The sequence below is a fragment of the Rhinoderma darwinii genome, chromosome 4, assembly GCF_050947455.1.
Source record: "Rhinoderma darwinii isolate aRhiDar2 chromosome 4, aRhiDar2.hap1, whole genome shotgun sequence".
Lineage (NCBI taxonomy): Eukaryota > Metazoa > Chordata > Amphibia > Anura > Rhinodermatidae > Rhinoderma > Rhinoderma darwinii.
Window position 1 is genome coordinate 139,881,184 of NC_134690.1, and position 17,216 is coordinate 139,898,399.

The 17,216-nt window shown below is 40.5% G+C and overlaps 1 protein-coding gene across 1 annotated transcript; it reads right to left on the reverse strand.

Annotated features, from left to right (window-relative positions):
* Positions 1-7,777: 7,777 nt before the first annotated feature.
* On the reverse strand, positions 7,778-16,920 carry GHSR (growth hormone secretagogue receptor). Its single transcript, XM_075864047.1, has 2 exons — positions 15,651-16,920; positions 7,778-8,496 (listed from the first exon to the last, which is right to left on the reverse strand). Exons 1-2 carry the CDS (start codon positions 16,414-16,416, stop codon positions 8,192-8,194), a joined length of 1,071 nt encoding a protein of 356 aa, XP_075720162.1. The 5' UTR covers positions 16,417-16,920; the 3' UTR covers positions 7,778-8,191.
* Positions 16,921-17,216: the final 296 nt, after the last annotated feature.

The following is a 17,216-nucleotide window of genomic DNA, read 5'->3' on the forward strand; positions in this document are numbered from 1 at the left end:
GATGCAAGTGGAGTCAGGGTTTCCTCATTTAAGCAAACTTCGGGCGGTGCTCAGCATAAAAACAGACAGTCTTGTAGTATAATATGAATGAGAGAAATGAAAATGCGGCACTCACCCGTTTGCAAATCTTTTTAACTTTGTGTCACCTTGGCGAGGGTAAAAGCATTACAGGGAGGACAGCTAGTTATAGGTTACAGCCTGTTTCGCGCTGGAGATTGCGCTTCTTCAGAAGAAGCACAATCTCCAGCGCGAAACAGGCTGTAACCTACAACTAACTGTCCTCCCTGTAATGCTTTTACCCTCGCCAAGGTGACACAATAAAGTTAAAAAGATTTGCAAACGGGTGAGTGCCGCATTTTCATTTCTCTCATTCGTATTAGGTGAAACGGACAGATTATTAGTGGTATTCTTTAGTGTAGGCTGGCTAATAGCATTTTCCATCAGCCAATCGATTTAAATCTTTCAATGTCCCAAGGTTAACCTCCTAATTCCTCTCATGGGGTGCAGATTACTCTTATTGTTAGCCTTGGTGACAGTAGATTTAAAAAGATAAAAATATAATACATTTAGCCAGAATTGAACTGGGGTATCTACCTAGACCTACTTGCCAATTATACATTCCCGGTGTATGTGTATTGTTAATATTATTATTATTATTATTATGGCACTCACAAAAAAAGGGTTGACACCCCAGCAGCATGTGAGCTGCATGTAACTGTTGTCTACTACTGGACATTTAGGACCCTCTTGTAACACTACCTTTTTATTGCGTTAGAACCTGGCCCACTGAAGGAACCTCTGATGGGCCATTCTGGCCTTGACAGATGTCCTGAAAATCCTTTTCTGTTCATTGGCCATAAAAACCTAAGATACAACAAAGTATATTCATTTTTTCAAGAGCATCCCAAGAGTATACCTTAATTAATATTATTGTTTGTGAATATTCATTATGGGCTCCTCCCCTGTCCAGGATCACATTTATTGCTGAGCAACAATAAACATGATTGGGCAGAGTGCTCATTTTCAACTTTTAGACTCATTCAGACAAACCATTTAGACTCATTTGCTCTAGAGTAAAATTTCCTGAAAACTATCTCAATGGGGCTCTGAACAAGAAATTAGCATGATTTAAAGGAGTGGTTTTACTAAGAAATGCTGATGCATATATCAAGTGTTATCGCTGGAAGGAGACTCCTCTGGCCACTGCAGGGGAAATGCAACATTATATGGGGGAAGCCTTGTTTGGCCATGACAGGGGAAATTTAGCTGTAATACATGTAAAGGTTAGGCCTGTCAGAGCTCATAGAGGTGAGTCCTATATGGGGGTCTCGCCTTTTGACATCCATATAACCTAATAGGGCATATGGTAAGGGGTTGTCCTCAAGAGACAATGCCTCTAATTGAATGCTCCCATGACAATATGTTGTATTTTACTGTTGTTTAACTCCAAAAAAGTGACAGTTACTCTTTAACATATACTATATCTCCAATTTGGAAATTGCAGTAACCAGATATGCTCCCACCACCTCAATCACTCCTTCAAGCAGCAACAATTTGCAGGTAAATATTGGCCATGGGGAAATCAAATTTCTAGTGGCTGTTGACAGTTTATGGTAGTTTGCCTGCCAAGTATCAGCTACAGATTGTCATTAGCCCCTTCCCGCTTTGGCAACTTTTGACTTTCCTGACAGAGCCTCAATTTTCAATTTTTTGTGGTAATAACTTCGGAATGCTTTCACCTATCCAAGTGATTCTGAGATTGTTTTCTCATAACACATTGGACTTTATGATACTGGCAAAATTTGCTCGATACGTTCAGTATTTAATTGTGAAAAACACCGAAATTTAGCGAAAAATTTCAAAAATTAGCATTTTTCTCAATTTAAATGTATCTGCTTGTAAGTTAGGCAGTTATACCACACACAATTGTTGCTAATTCACATCCCCCATATGTCTACTTTAGATTCACATCATTTTTTGAACAACCTTTTATTTTTCTAGGGTATTACAAGGCTTAGAACTTTAGCAGCAATTTCTCACATTTTCAAGAAAATTTCAAAAGGCTATTTTTACAGGGGCCAGTTCAGTTGTGAAGTGGCTTTTAGGGCCTTCTATATTAGAAACTCCAATAAGTCACCCCATTTTAAAAACCTCACCCCTCAAAGTATTCAAAACAGCATTTAGAAAGTTTCCTGACTATTTAGACGTTTCACAGGAATTAAAGCAATGTAGAGGTGAAATGTACAAATTTAATTTTTTTTGCAGAAATTCATTTCAATATATATATTTTTTTGTAACACAGAAACTTTTACCAGAGAAATACAACTCCATATCTAATATCCCACATGTGGTCCTAGTGGGCTTATGGACTGAAGCACAGGCCTCAGCAGCAAAGGAGCACCTAGTGTATTTTGGGGCCTCCTTTTCATTAGAAAATATTTTAGGCACCATGTCAGGTTTGAAGGGCTCTTGTGCTGCCAAAACAGTGGAAATCCCCCAAAAGTGACCCAATTTGGGAAACTAGACCCCCTCAAGGAAATTATCTAGGGGTATAGTGAGCATTTTGACCCCACAGGTTTATTGCAGAAATTATTGGATGTAGGCCGTGAAAATTAAAATCTACATTCTTTCAAATAAAATGTAGGTTTAGCAAATTTTTTCTCATTTCCACAAGGACTAAAGGAGAAAAAACACCACAACATTTGTAAAGCAATTTCTCCCGAGTAAAACCATACCCGATATGTGGTCATAAACTGCTGTTTGGACACACGGTAGGGCTCAGAAGGGAAGGAGCACCATTTGGATTTTGGAATGGTTTCTGGGCACCATGTCACATTTGCTGAACCCCATGGGGTCATAAACGGCTGTTTGCACACACGGCAGGGCTTAGAAGGGAAGAGCACCATTTGGCTTTTGGAGCTCAAATTTAGCAGGAATGGTTTGCGGAGGCCATGTCGCATTTGCAAAGCCCCTGAGGAACCAAAACAGTGAAAACACCCAAAAAGTGACTCCATTCACGAAACGACACCTCTTGAAGAATTCATCTAGGGGTGTAGTGAGACTTTTGACCCCACAGGTGTTTCATAGATATTATTAGAATTGGGCAGTGAAAATAAAAATAATCCTTTTTCTTCAATAATCTGTAGCTTTAGCTCAACATTTTTCATTTTATCAACAAATAAAGGAAAAGAAGAACCCCAACCTTTGTAAAGCAATTTCTCCCGAGTACGACAATACCCCATATGTGGTCATAAACTGCTGTTTGGGCACACAGTAGGGCTCAGAAGGGAAGGAGCACCATTTGGCTTTTGGAGTACAGATTTTGCTGGATTGGTTTCTGGTTGCTATGTCACATTTGCAAAGCCCCCGTGGGATCAAAACAGAAGAAACCCCCCCAGAAGTAACCCCATTTTGGAAACGACACCCCTCAAGGTATTAACCTAGGGGTGTAGTGAGCATGTTAACCCCGCAGGTGTTTTGCAGAAATTAGTGTGCACTCGATGTTGCAGAGTGAAAATTTGATTTTTTTCCATAGATATGCCAATATGTGGTGCCCAGCTTGTGCCACCAAAACAAGACACCTCTCTAATTATTATGCTGTGTTTCCCGGTTTTAGAAACATGTGGCCCTAATCTTTTGCCTGGATATTCGACCAGGCTCAGGAGTGAAAGAGTACCATGCGAAGTTGAGGCCTAATTTGGCAATTTACAAAGTATTGTTTCACAATTGCAGAGGCTCTGATGTGAAATAATAAAAGAAATCCCTGATAAGTGACCCCATTTTGGAAACTACACCCCTCAAGGCATTTATTAAGGGGTGTAGTGAGCATTTTCACCCCACAGGTCTTTTCCATAAATGATTGCGCTGCGGATGGTGCAAAGTAATTTTAAATTTTTCCCTAAATATGCCATTTCGGTGGCAAATATGTCATGCCCACCTTGTGCCACTGGAGACACACACCTCAAAAATTATTAAAAGGGTTCTCCTGGTTATGGCGATGCCGTATACGTGGAAGTAAACTGCTGTTTGGGCACAGATTAGGGTTCAGAAGGGTGGGAGCGCCATTTAGCTTTTGGAGAGTGGATTTTGCTTGGTAGTAGTTTTGTTTGAGTATTACTGGTATTTCAGTTTATAATGTGGGGGTACATGTAAGCTGGGCAGAGTACATCAGGGCATAGTAAGGTGGTATAATAATGAGGTAAAAAAAAAGAATAAAATAATACATAGATGTGTGTTACGCTATGAAGCAATCAATTCTGCACAGGCCAGTGTCACACTGATAAATGGTGTCCTTTTGTATCCCCCTTTTGGTCCACCATCTGCACCTTTGCAGTTCAGGGAATTTTACTGGGAAAGTGTTGTCCTGGTATAATACGGGCACCCTCACTTCCAGAAGATATGTTTGGGCTCTCTCCTTCCTGGTTCCCTAATTTTAGGGCCTTGATAAATTGCCTCTTGAAACAGAAGAAATGTTCCCCTCGGGCCTGTACAACTGCATATTTTTATTTCCTGACTAATTGGAGCCTTAACTAATTTTATTTTTTCATAGATGTAGTGGTGAGAGAGCTGTTTTTTTTGCGGGACGAGCTGTAGTTATTATTGGAACCATTTTGGGGTACATGCGACTTTTTGAGCACTTTTTATTCTTTTTTTTGGGAGGCAAGATGACCAAAAAAACAGCAATTCTGGCATAGTTTTTTTAGTTTGTTTTTTTTATACAGCGTTCACCACGCGTCATAAATTACATGCTAACTTTATTCTGCGGGTCAGTATGATTCCGGCGATACCTAATTTATCGCACTATTTCATGGTTTACAACTTTTTGCACAATAAAATTACTTTTCTAAAAAGAATGTATTTTCTCTGTTGCCATGTTGTAGGAGCCATAACCTTTACATTTTTCATCGACGGAGCTGTATGAGTGCTTGTTTTTTGCGAGACGAGCTATAGTTTTTATAGGTAACATTTTTGGATACATGCGACTTTTTGATCACTTTTTTATAAAAATTTTTGTAAGGGGAGATTCACACGAACGTTGCGTTTTTGCGCGCGCAAACAACGCAGCGTTTTGCGAGCGCAAAAACCATTTGACAGCTGCGTGTGTCATGCGTGTCTGATGCGCGGCTGCGTGATTTTCGCGCAGCCGGCATCATAGAGATGAGGCTTGTCAACGCCCGTCACTGTCCAAGGTGCTGAAAGAGCTAAATCTTTCAGCACCCTCGACAGTGAATGCCGAACACAACAGCGAAAAACCTGTTAAAAAAAAAGATAAAGTTCCTACTTACCGAGAACTTCCCGGCCGTTGCCTTGGTGACGCGTCCTTGGTGACGCGTCCTTGGTGACGCGTCCTTGGTGACGCGCCTCTCTTGACATCGGGCCCCACCTCCCTGGATGACGCAGCAGTCCAAGTGACCGCTGCAGCCTGTGATTGGCTGCAGCCTGTGCTTGGCCTGTGATTGGCTGGAGCTGTCACTTGAACTGAAGTGTCATCCCGGGAGGTCGGACTGCAGGAAGGAGACAGGAGTAATCGGTAAGTTAGAACTTCGTTTTTTTTTACATGTTAATGTATTTTGGGATCGCAAGTCACTGTCCATGGTGCTGAAACAGTTTAACTCTTTCAGCACCATGGACAGTGACTATCTCCTGACGTCGCGTACCGATACTTTTTTTGCCGGGATCGGCCAAAACGAGTTTGGCCGAACCCGGTGAAGTTCGGTACGCTTGTCCGGCTTCGCTCATCGCAAAGACACTCCGTTTGGATGTTCGGAAACAGAAAAGCACGTGGTGCTTTTCGGTTTTCATTCATCCTTTTCACTGCTGTTGCGCGAATCACGCTCGTCCCACGGAAGTGCTTCCGTGTGGTGTGCGTGATTTTCACGCACCCATTGACTTCAATGGGTGCGTGATGCGCGAAATACGCAGAGTTATTGAACCTGTCGCGCATTTTGCGCAGCAGACAAACGCTGCGCAAAAAGCACGGACTGTCTGTACTGCCCCATAGACTTGTATTGGTCCATGCGTGCCGCGTGAAAACCACGCGGCCCGCACGGACCGAATACACGCTCGTGTGAATCCCCCCTAAGACTGTGACCAAAAAAACAACTATTCTGGCAGTATTTTTTAGTTTCTTTTTTACGGTGCTCACTGCGCTGGACAAATAACATAATATTTTTATAGATCAGGTCGTTACGGCCGTGGCGATACCAGATACGTATAGTTTTATTATTTTTAAAATAACTTAAATAATGGACAAAGGGCGATTGTGTTTTAATTTATTACTTGAAACTTTTATTTTTTACATTTTTACATTTTTTTTACACTTTTCTATAGTCCCACTAGGGGACTTGAAGGTCCAACTATTTGATTGATGTTATAATACATTGCACTACATACGTAGTGCAATGTATTAGAACTGTCAGTTGTTCACTGACAGTAAGTTGATCAGGCTCCGCCTCTGGTCGGGGCCTAATTGGCTTCCGTAATGGCAGACAGGAGGCCATTGTTAGGCCTCCTGTTGCCATAGTAGCAGTCAGCAGCCTTGCCATCGCATGGCAGGGCTGCAGGTTTCCTTCAAACCACTAAGATGCAGCGATCGCTTTCTATCGCTGCATCTAAGGGGTTAATGGCAGGAATCGGAGTTAGCGCCGATCCTGCCATTACAGCGGGGTGTCTGCTGTAACATAGAGTGGTCACCCACTGCTGATGATGCTGGTACCGGAAGCCTTTTAGGCCCTGCCTAAGAGCGGGGCATAGGAGGCTTCCGTTGCTGGCAGAACGGGAGTCCAGTATTAGGCCTCCGGTTGCCATTGCAACCACCGGCAACCCAGTGATCACGTTGCTTGGGTACCAGTGGCTAAAAACCCCTCACATGCTGCGATCTCTATTGAACGCAGCATCTGAGGGGTTAATCGGCCAGATCTGAGGCTAGCTCCAGTCCTGGCCGTTACATCTGGGTGCCAGCTGTAACATACAACTGGCACCCGACAGTGATGGTGCGGGGTCAGCTCCTGAACCCGCACTATCACAGCAACATAATGGTACTGCGCTTTGCGTTAAGCCCTGCCCAACAGCTCCATATATATATGTTGGATGTCGGGAAGGGGTTAAACAGTATGTAATCCATTATGAAACACAGAGAATTTTTTTTCCGTGCTGTTTTCATGCTCTGGGTTCGGATTGGCCATGGTTGTAGCAGGAGCCATTCACTAGTGTGCAGATTAGGAGCATCTCTGACCAGTAAGTCATCATTGTCTAACTAGTGCGTCAGAGTCTGAGTCCTTTACACCGTCCAATATTGCCCGTAAAAACTAGCGCCGATCAACGAGACAGCTCATTGATTGGCGCTCGTTTGCTCCTTTCACAGGGAGCTAGTATGGGGACGAGCGATCTAGAAGAATTCTATTATGATCACTCGTCCCCATACATTTCTGTCGTGTCGGCAGCGCATCTTCCTGTTTAAACAGGGAGATGTGTTGCCGACAATGATAATATTTTATGCTGCCTAAATGATACGATCAGCCATTGAATGAGCATTTGCACAATTATCGGCTGATCGTTGCCCTGTTTACACAAATGAACGATCGTTTGCCCGTATAAAAGGGCCTTAATAGTCATGTGTGCCATATGTGGATATTCTATGTGAATTAAATAACTCCTTCGGGTCCTTTTTTTGGGAGGGAACAAACACACATCTTTTTGAAAGCACAAAAATTACAACCAAAATGACAGGTTTTACATGAGATTTTATTACATTACACTTAAACTTTACTATACTGTGGACAAATATTCTTTGGACAGCAAGCCACATCAATGTATTACAGAAAGCTGACAGTTTATGGTAGCACTTCAGACATAAAGATTGTAGTTCAATAAATACAATATGAACATATGAAAGCCCCACTAGAACCATATTGCCTTGAGCTCCCTTGTGAGAAACCAATACAAAAAATATCACTTTCACTGAAGAAAAAAAAAAAGTCTAAAAATACTAATGGATTTTAAAGTTTTCACTGGTGCAAAGTACTGATCACGCTTTCCAGCGCACATAGACAGCGTTTTAATCCTGAGATACTATAGTGTGTTACAATTAAACACGACACAATTTATGGATCCTACAACGTGTTTTCTGGAATAGTATGGCTTCAGTGTTGTCAGGCAAAAGGCATGTTTTCCTTGTGCAGATGCTTTCTTGTCATGAGCTCACATAGGATTCTGTCCAAGCAGGTGAACTTTCATCATTCATTGTGTAAGGTGCTTTTCTGCAAACTTTCTTTAGCCTGAATAGTCTGCATGCAGCTGAACGGTATTTTTTGGACATGATGTTGTATAGAATGGGGTTGATGGCAGCACTCAGGTAGAAAAGCACAAAAGAAACCAAGTTACAATATTGGCTGATCAGAGCTATTTCCAAGGATCCTGCTTCAAAGGATTTAGAGAACAGGTAGCGTGCCACATGGAATGGTAACCAGCATAGGATGAAGGCAAATACCACCACAGCTGAAAAAGATACAAAAATGTATTAAAGTATATTTAAATTGTCAAACAATCTAATCCCATAGTATTCCATATTCATAGTCTTTATTTGGTGTAGGAATGGCCACCTTTATCTGCCTCTGCCCTTTCCAAAGCAGCTATAATGGCTAAGGGCTTATGTACAGTGGATATAAAATGTCTACACACACCTGTTAAAATGTCAGGTTATTGTCATGTCAAAAAATCTGTACAAGATGAATAATTTCAGAACTTTTTCCACCTTTAATGTGACCCATAATCTGTACAATTCCATTGAAAAATAAACTGAAATAATTTAGAGGGGAAAAATAAAACTACAATAATGTGGTTGCATAAGTGTGAACTCCCTCATAATTGGGGATGTTGTTTTGTTCAGAATTAGCTAATCACATTTAAACTCATGTTAAATAGTAGTCAGTAAACAGCAACCATTATTTAAAGGGATTCTGAGTAACCCCATATAAAGTTCAGCTGTTCTATTAGGATTTTCCTGACATTTTCTTTGTTACATGTGACAGCAAAAGCCATGGTTCGTAAAGAGCTTACAACACATTAAAGGGATCTGTTTGTTGAAAGCCATCAGTCAGGAGAAGGGTACCAAAGAATTTCCAAGGCATTAGATATACCATGGAACACAGTGAAGATGGTCATCAAGAAGTGGATTACATTTGGCGCAATAGTGACATTACCAAGAACTAGACGTCTCTCAGATGAAAAGATAAGACGAAAATTGGTCCGGGAGGCTACCAAGAGGCCTACAGTAAGATTAAAGGAGCTGCAGGGCTTTCTGGCATTTACTGGTTGTGTTGTGCATGTGACAACAATTCCCTGTATTTTTCATATGTCTGGGCTGTGGGGTAGGGTGGCAAGGCAGAAGCCTTTTCTAACAAAGAAAAACATCCAAGCCCGGCTATGTTTTGCAAAGACCTACATCAAGTCTGCCAAAAGCATGTGGGAAAACGTGTTATGGTCTGATGAGACCAAGGTTGAACTTTTTGGCTATAATTCCAAAAGGTATGTTTGGTGCAAAGCCAACACTGCACATCACCAAAAGTACACCATACCCACAGTGAAGCATGGTGGAGGCAGCATTATTCTTTGGGGCTGTTTTTCTGCAGCTGGAACTGGGGCTTTAGTCAAGGTGAAGGGAATTATGAACAGTTCCAAATATCAGTCAATATTGGCACAAAACCTGCAGGCCTCTGCTAAAAACCTGAAGATAAAGAGGAATTTCACCTTTCAGCACGACAACGACCCAAAGCATACCTCCAAATCAACAAAAGAATGGCTTCACCAGAAGAAGATCAAAGTTTTAGAATGGCCCAGCCAGAGCCCAGACCTGAATCCCATTGAAAACCTGTGGGGTGTCCTGAAGAGGGCAGTACACAGGAGATGCCCTCGCAATCTGACAGAGTTGTAGCGCTTTTGCAAGGAAGAGTGGGCAACAATTGCCAAGTCAAGATGTGCCATGCTTATAGACTTCTACCCAAAAAGACTGAATGCTGTCATAAAGTTAAAGGGTAATTCAACAAAGTATTAGTTTAAGGGTGTGCATATTTATGCACTACATTATTTTTGTTCTTTATTTTTATGTTTCCACCCTAAAAGATTTGTTTGTTTTTCAATAGATTATAGGTGACATTAACCCCTTTAACGCCCGGGCCTGAAAAGACCTTAATGACCAGCTAAATTTTTCTGTTTTTGCTTCTCTGCCTTTCAGCAGCCATAACTTTTTTATTTTTTCATTGACTTGGCTGTATGAGGCCTTGTTTTATGCGAGAGAAATAGTATTTTTTTGTCTCCACAATTTGGATGCGTGAATATAAGAAAAAGCGATTCTGTGCATAGTTTTTCTTGTTTATTTTTTATCCCGTTCATGTTTCATGCTATATAACCCGTTAGATTAATTCTTCAGGTTATTACGGTCGTGTAGCTACCTAATATGTATAGTTTTTTTTTAAATTTCGTGTAGGGGCAATAAAATTTATTTTATGCAAAATAATGACTTTTTTTATTTATTTATTTATTTTTTTGTTACTTTTTTTTTAATACCATTAAGGGATAACTTTATTTATAACTTTTTTATTTTTATTTGTAATGTATTAGCAAACTCCTATGACACAGGCTGCTGATCGGGCAGCATATAGTGTGCCCGAACAGCAGGCAAACGGAACAGACAGCCCTGGGGTCCTTTGTAGGTCCCCAGGGCTGACTGCAGAGAGATTCCCCAGTGTTTGATCGCATCACCAGAATCCCGGTGATGCGATCAAAGAGGGGAATTCCCTTTGATCATTCCACGGTCACGGACCGCGGCAATCAAAGGGTTAAACAGCTGCGGCCTGAATGTTTTCCGACTCCAGGCGTCTCTAGAACCAGGAGCTGTTAGTTATAGCTCCTGCTTAGAGGATGAGCGCTCACACGAGCGCTCATCAGCCTGATCTACAGCAACGCCAAAAGACGTCGCTGCAGACTAAGCACCTGCACCGCCGAACGTCAAAAGACAGTGGGCGGTCGAGAAGGAGTTAAAGGTGGAAAAAGTTCTGTAATGATTCATCTTGGACTGATTTTTTGACATGACAAAAACCTGGCATTTTAACAGGTGTGTATACTTTTTAGATCCACTGTACAAGGCCATATTACTGATCTGTGTTGTTGTATGGGTCTGTAATGTGATGTCCATAGACTACTATGAACTCATACTGTACATTCTTGTGCCTCTAATTTTATATAGAGGTCCACCAAGGTTTTTATTATGTCAAAGTCCAACTCTATATAGAGCCTTAAAACTTGAGTTGAGTTAAAAGCCCCACCAGAGATATCTGTAGACAGCACTGTTTGGGAGTTGTTGCTCCTCATCAGTACATAGTAGAGTTCTGGTTGGCTGAATATGATGCCTTTGGGGCAGCTCTAGAAAGGAACAGATTCTCTTTGCAGAGATCCAGATAGTAAGGAGTCTTTAGGCAAATTCTCTGTGGGAAAAAAAGCATACAAAAGAGCGGTGTCATATCATTCAGCCAACCAGAACCCTACACTCTACTAATGAGGAGCAACAACTCTGAAACAGTGCTGTCTACAGATGGTTGTCTCTGGTTTGGCTTTTAGCCCGAGTCATGTTTCAAGGTTCTATAAACGGTCGGACATTGATTTACCGGATAGTAACCTTTAGGTGGCACTAGAGAAACAATTTTCTTCCTTCTGGAGGGAGCATTGCCCTTAGGCCTGATTCACACAAACGTGTTAAACGTCCGTGGGACGGCCGTTGAAACACCGGCCGTCCCACGGACCTATGTAATTCAATGTGGCCGTTCATACAGCCGTTGTTTCAATGAACCGTGTGAAGGGTCCGTGAGAAAATAGGACATGTCCTATCTTTTCACGCATCCCTCCATAGACTCATCTATGGGGGATGCGTGACATCGCGTCCCGCAGCGCTGAGCACGGATGCACCTTGGACGTGAAAAACTGCAGTTTTTCACTTCCGACATGCGCAGCGCTCGTGTGAATCAGGCCTTAGGGACAGTTCACACTGTTTTTTGACGCGGAAACTGTGTCGGAAAACGTGCCAAAAAACGTCCGAAAATGCCTCCCATTGATTTCAATGGGAGGTGGAGGCATTTTTTTCCCGCGAGCGTAAAAACCATCTCACGGGAAAAAGAAGCGACATGCCATATCTTTGGGCGTTTACATCTCTGACCTCCCATTTTCATCAATGGGAGGCAGAGAAAGCGTATTTCTCTGCATTTTTGCCCGTGGGGCTCAATGGTCGCGAGCGAGAAACGCAGCGAAAAATGCGGCAAACGGCGTGCAGGCCGATCAAAATCTGACTCAAAATTCCAAACGGAATTTTGAGGCAGAATTTTCTGCCTGCAAAAAACTCCATGTGCACATACCCTTAAGCTTTCCTACTAGCTGGATCTCTGCAAAGAGAATCAGTACCTTTCAAAAAAAATCATAGCCTGACAGGTTAACTAGATTTACGCCAGAAGCTAGCATAAATTACAGCGGAAATCTGCACCAAATCTAGCTGGCATCGATTTTAATCTGTGGGGAACAGGCAGCCAAAGATGCAACAAATTGATTAAGAGGCATGCTCTTAAATTTGTTGCCTCGTCCTCCTGCAGGCTTCAATCTAAGACTGGCGTATGAAGTGTCAGCCTTCGTTAATCTGGCCTTAGATCTCTACAATAATCAATACAATACATTTCTGCATATTGGAACTACAATATGAAATTGAGTTAATCAAAAGTTTTTTCTTTTGTGAATTTTGGTCCGTAAGACGGGGCACTAAACGGAAACAATTTTGCGCACTGTATTGCAGACTGCTCAGTTATGATTGAGGTTAAGTTTTATGGATTGAATGTTCTTTTAGAAACACTAAATTTAGTTCTTCTAGGGGAGATAATTGTAGTTTTTACTACCGTTTTACCGTGATCAGTCTATTGAAAACAGTGTTCCACCACTACATATAAAAAATATTTTTTATCATTAAAGTCAAATAGGAAAAACTGACTAAATCATGACAAATATGACAAAACCACGAGTAATAGAGCATACTATATATTTGCATATAGTGTGTGTGTGTGTGTGTGTGTGTGTGTGATATATATATGTATATATATATATATATAATGTGTGTTTCTTTGTTTTTTTTCTTCAAAGCTGCATCCCCTGGAAATTGAATTAATGTAATTTAAAAAAATACCATTCGCCACAATTCAACATCCTGCCGCTGCAATAATTTACAGTATTGTGTGTTCGTATGGCCTAAGAATAATAACAATCCTAGGACAATAAAAATAAAAAAACAGATGTAACATACAGTAGCAGTTCACTGAATGTGCCTGCTACTTCAATATAGCAAGATATTAGTAGCCACCAGACACATTGGGCGCTGCTTATCTCCAGGGGAAACAAAAGGATCGGAAAGTAATAATCCATCCTGTTTCCAAGATCATGGGTCATTACTTCAGGGGTAGTTCATTTTTTAAAAGTGTACAATCTTGTCTTTCCTTATTCGATAGATATGAAACACATATACAATAACTCAAAGCTAGTTCATTTTCATTTTGCATTTTTAACACAAAACTGAATAAAAAAATCTCAAAAACTGTGGGACTATAGTTGACTTCTACCACTTGCCAAAGGAAACTGGTGAAAGTTGAGTTCCCCTTAGTTTCTATGCATTATGGTGTACTTCCAACACCCTTGTTAAGAATTATTTGGCCCTGTTTGCAAAGCAGCAGCTTAAATATATTTACAGGTGTCATGAAGCGTATGGTTAAACTGCCATGACTTTATGGCACCATGTTTTTTTTCACAAGGTACTATTTTTATTAAATGTAGCCACAATAATAAAAATGAACTAGTCTTTCCAAATATATTTTGTTATAGAACAATTCTATTTTAAGTTTCTACTTGGAGACCGAGCTTTCCTCAGAAGAAGAGTCTCATATAAATCTGCATTGTTATGAAAAGTAACATTCCCCACTCCCTCTCTATTGCAATGTATGTGTCAGTCTCCACTGAAGATCTGGCATTGTATTCATGAACCAGGAAGACCAGCATAAATAGTGCTACAAATTATGCCCAAAAACTGTTTGTGTTTGAAACTGTGTGTTGAGGGATAAACTACTGAATTTAAATAATAAGCCAAACACTTAAAAATAAAATAAAAAATATATATAAATTAAAAAAAAAACAGGTAATGGCTGCAAACTATGGGATGTGAGCAGTAAATGAGTAAGGGTATATTCACACATGGCAGATTTGTTGCAGAAATTGTCTCTGGTTTTCTGTAAGCTCTATTCAAATGAATAGAACAATTTCTACAACAAATCCGCCATGTGTGAATATACTACCTAACTGTGCTCTTACAATTTACTAAGAACCACCACTAGGCACTGCTTTCTTGTGTTTGCTCTGTTTACAGTGGCTATGACTTGTGTATTCTTATTAGCATACATTTTTATACTGGCTTTATGCCATCTTTGTAAACACACAAAATAAGTTTACACTATGCTAAGCACTTGTATCACAGTTGCTATTTGTCCCATAGGAGCCTACGTGCTTTATAATACAAACACAAATATGTAAATGCTAAATATTCTTCATACTCCTTTGGTGTAGTAATAGCCAATGTCTTAAGGAAAGATTATTTTCTTTGAGGAGTCAGAGACTGCGAATAAGATAAAAGCTCGCTGGATGATAGGGAGCACAATTACTGCTCACCATGGAAACCACAGCTACACATTTTTATTTCGAAAGGCAAACAATTATTTGTTTTATTAACCCTATCACTTTAGCGGGGTGGTCTTAGGGCTTGTACACACGTACCAGAAGTGCTGCGTATTTTCCGTCCGGAATTGCGGACGGAAAATACGCAGCAGAATACAGTAGCAGCAAAGTGGGTGAGATTTAACAAATCTCATACACACACTGTGTAAAATTTACAACCAAAAATTAATCTGTGGTGTGTATTTTTCGTACCGCAGCATGTCAATTCCTGCTGCGGACAGTGGACTGAATGACTGCGTTTTTCAGAGGAGATGTCACCATCTCCCAACGTTAAAAAAAAAACAAAAACCTAGCAAAATCAGCACCAATTTCTGTATCAATTCCGTTACGTGTGGACAAGCCCTTATTGTTGTCTTTTTGACAATAGAATAAATCAGATGACTACTTTTCTGTCGGTGGCGCTATCAATGAAAACTTGAAGATGATTATAGGTAAAACTAAACACAATACTAAATACTATAAATATTGGGCATGTAGCTAGATAATATATATATATATATATATATATATATATATAGAGAGAGATATTTATTTATTTTAAAGAGAAGTATGGACAATGAAATGTGCCCTTATATCGCAGATTATATAAAAAAACTCTAAAAAGCACTAAAGATAATTAAACACAAAATAAAAAAGCAAGTAGGATGCTTTACTTGCCCCTACAGTGAATAGTGTGCTCAGCATTACCATGTTTATGTGCAGGGTCCAGGTGAGTATAAGGCTACTCTTAGAGGAACAAATGCAGCTGAGCGTAAATTGTAATATAAAGGAATAGTGGATGATTCTACTGAGCACAATACAATGTAGAGAACACAGTTCATAAGTATCATGAATGGCTTTCCTACCTAGCATTTTCACAGTCTGCTTGTTATTCTTGTCCCTGTGAGAAACACTTGGTCCTAAAGAGTCTATCTTCCTTCTCCATAGTTTCCTTCCAATAAGACTGTATAGAACACTGAGGCAGAAGACAGGCAAAAAAAAGAAGACACTTGAAGTCCACACCATGATGGTGAGGAGCCCAGACTTGACTGCGTACTCCGTAGCTTTACATTCATTTGTTTCTAGAGGATTGGTCCCATTTTCATGTTCAACACCGACCAAGACAAAGATAGGTCCAGCACTAATAAACGATACTGCCCAAAGAACAAAGATGACCAGCTTCACTCTGCCCTTGGTGATGACCACCTTGGCTTTCAAAGGAAAACAGATAGCAAAATATCTCTCCACACTTAGCGCTGTGATATTCAGAATTGTGGAGTAAGTGCAACTTTCACTGATGAACTGGAACAGCTTGCAAAGGAGGCTTCCAAAATTCCAGGGTCTATATTGCCAGAGCTTGTATAAGTCCAGTGGCATGCAGAGAAAGATTAGGAGATCCGAGAATGCCATGCTAGAGAGATAGAGGTTAGTTGTAGTCCTCATATCCTTGTACTTCGACACCACTAGCATAGTCATGATATTTCCGAATATCCCGATAATAAACAGGAGAACACAAACCACAGTTATTCCTGTAAGGACTGGGACTGGGAAAATATAGAGGGGATACTCTGGCCGGGTGGAATTATAGTAGTAAGCCTTGGTTATATTGTCTGAGTACCCTTCACTGGACATGTTTCTCACCTGGCCATAAATAAAGTCGTCTGACGTTCTCACAATCAAGCCATAGAACAAGTATATAGCATTTCTTCATTTCCACTGGAAAAATGTGCCAAACTTTAGAGAAATTCAGGTATGGGAGTAGCAGTGGATCACATCAATGTACAGGAGCACAGATGTACAGCCCATTAGTTTCAACAGGTTGATGTTACATGTCCCAAACAGTAGGTAATGAGGACTGCTCTGTATTTTTCATTCAAGGATAAATTAAGGTCTGCACTCCAGTTCATGGTAGATTTTCCGAACAAAATTAAAACTGAAGGAAACATTTGTTTTCTTGTATGTCTGGTCCATATAACACAATTCCTTGGGCATTCTTCTTCTTGGATCTAGTCCTTTTAGAAGCTCCTCGGAAACGTTGTAGACTTTAGAAACTTGGAGGGTAAAGGGAGAGGAGCTCTTTGTGGTCAGGTCTCATCTTTCCTTTGCTGAGTAAACTGTATCCCAGTAGCTAGACTTGTATGAAGAAGCTGGGGAACGGACCACAGAGAGGATCCTCAGCACGCCCCTTCTCCCTCCCATATACTATTATTCTGCTTGCTTGCTTTCAGGTTACTGAGCTCTAGGAACTCCCAGTCTGTGCAGGATGCAGAAGAAGCTTCAGAAAAAAAATACATACATGAGACACAGCTACATCTGCTCAACTAATATTAGTATATATTGTTAGTGTGTGTGTGTGTGTGTGTGTGTGTGTGTATATATATATATATATATATATATATATATACACTGGATATATTGTTATTACTTTTTAC

What these genes read in the sequence shown, in the direction of transcription:
- GHSR (XM_075864047.1), bottom strand. Translation starts at nt 16,416, where the DNA reads ATGTCCAGTGAAGGGTACTCAGACAATATAACCAAGGCTTACTACTAT. An exon ending in GCAGACTGTGAAAATGCTAG is followed by an intron (nt 8,497 to 15,650) that starts GTAGGAAAGCCA and finishes TATCTTTTTCAG; the next exon opens with CTGTGGTGGTATTTGCCTTC.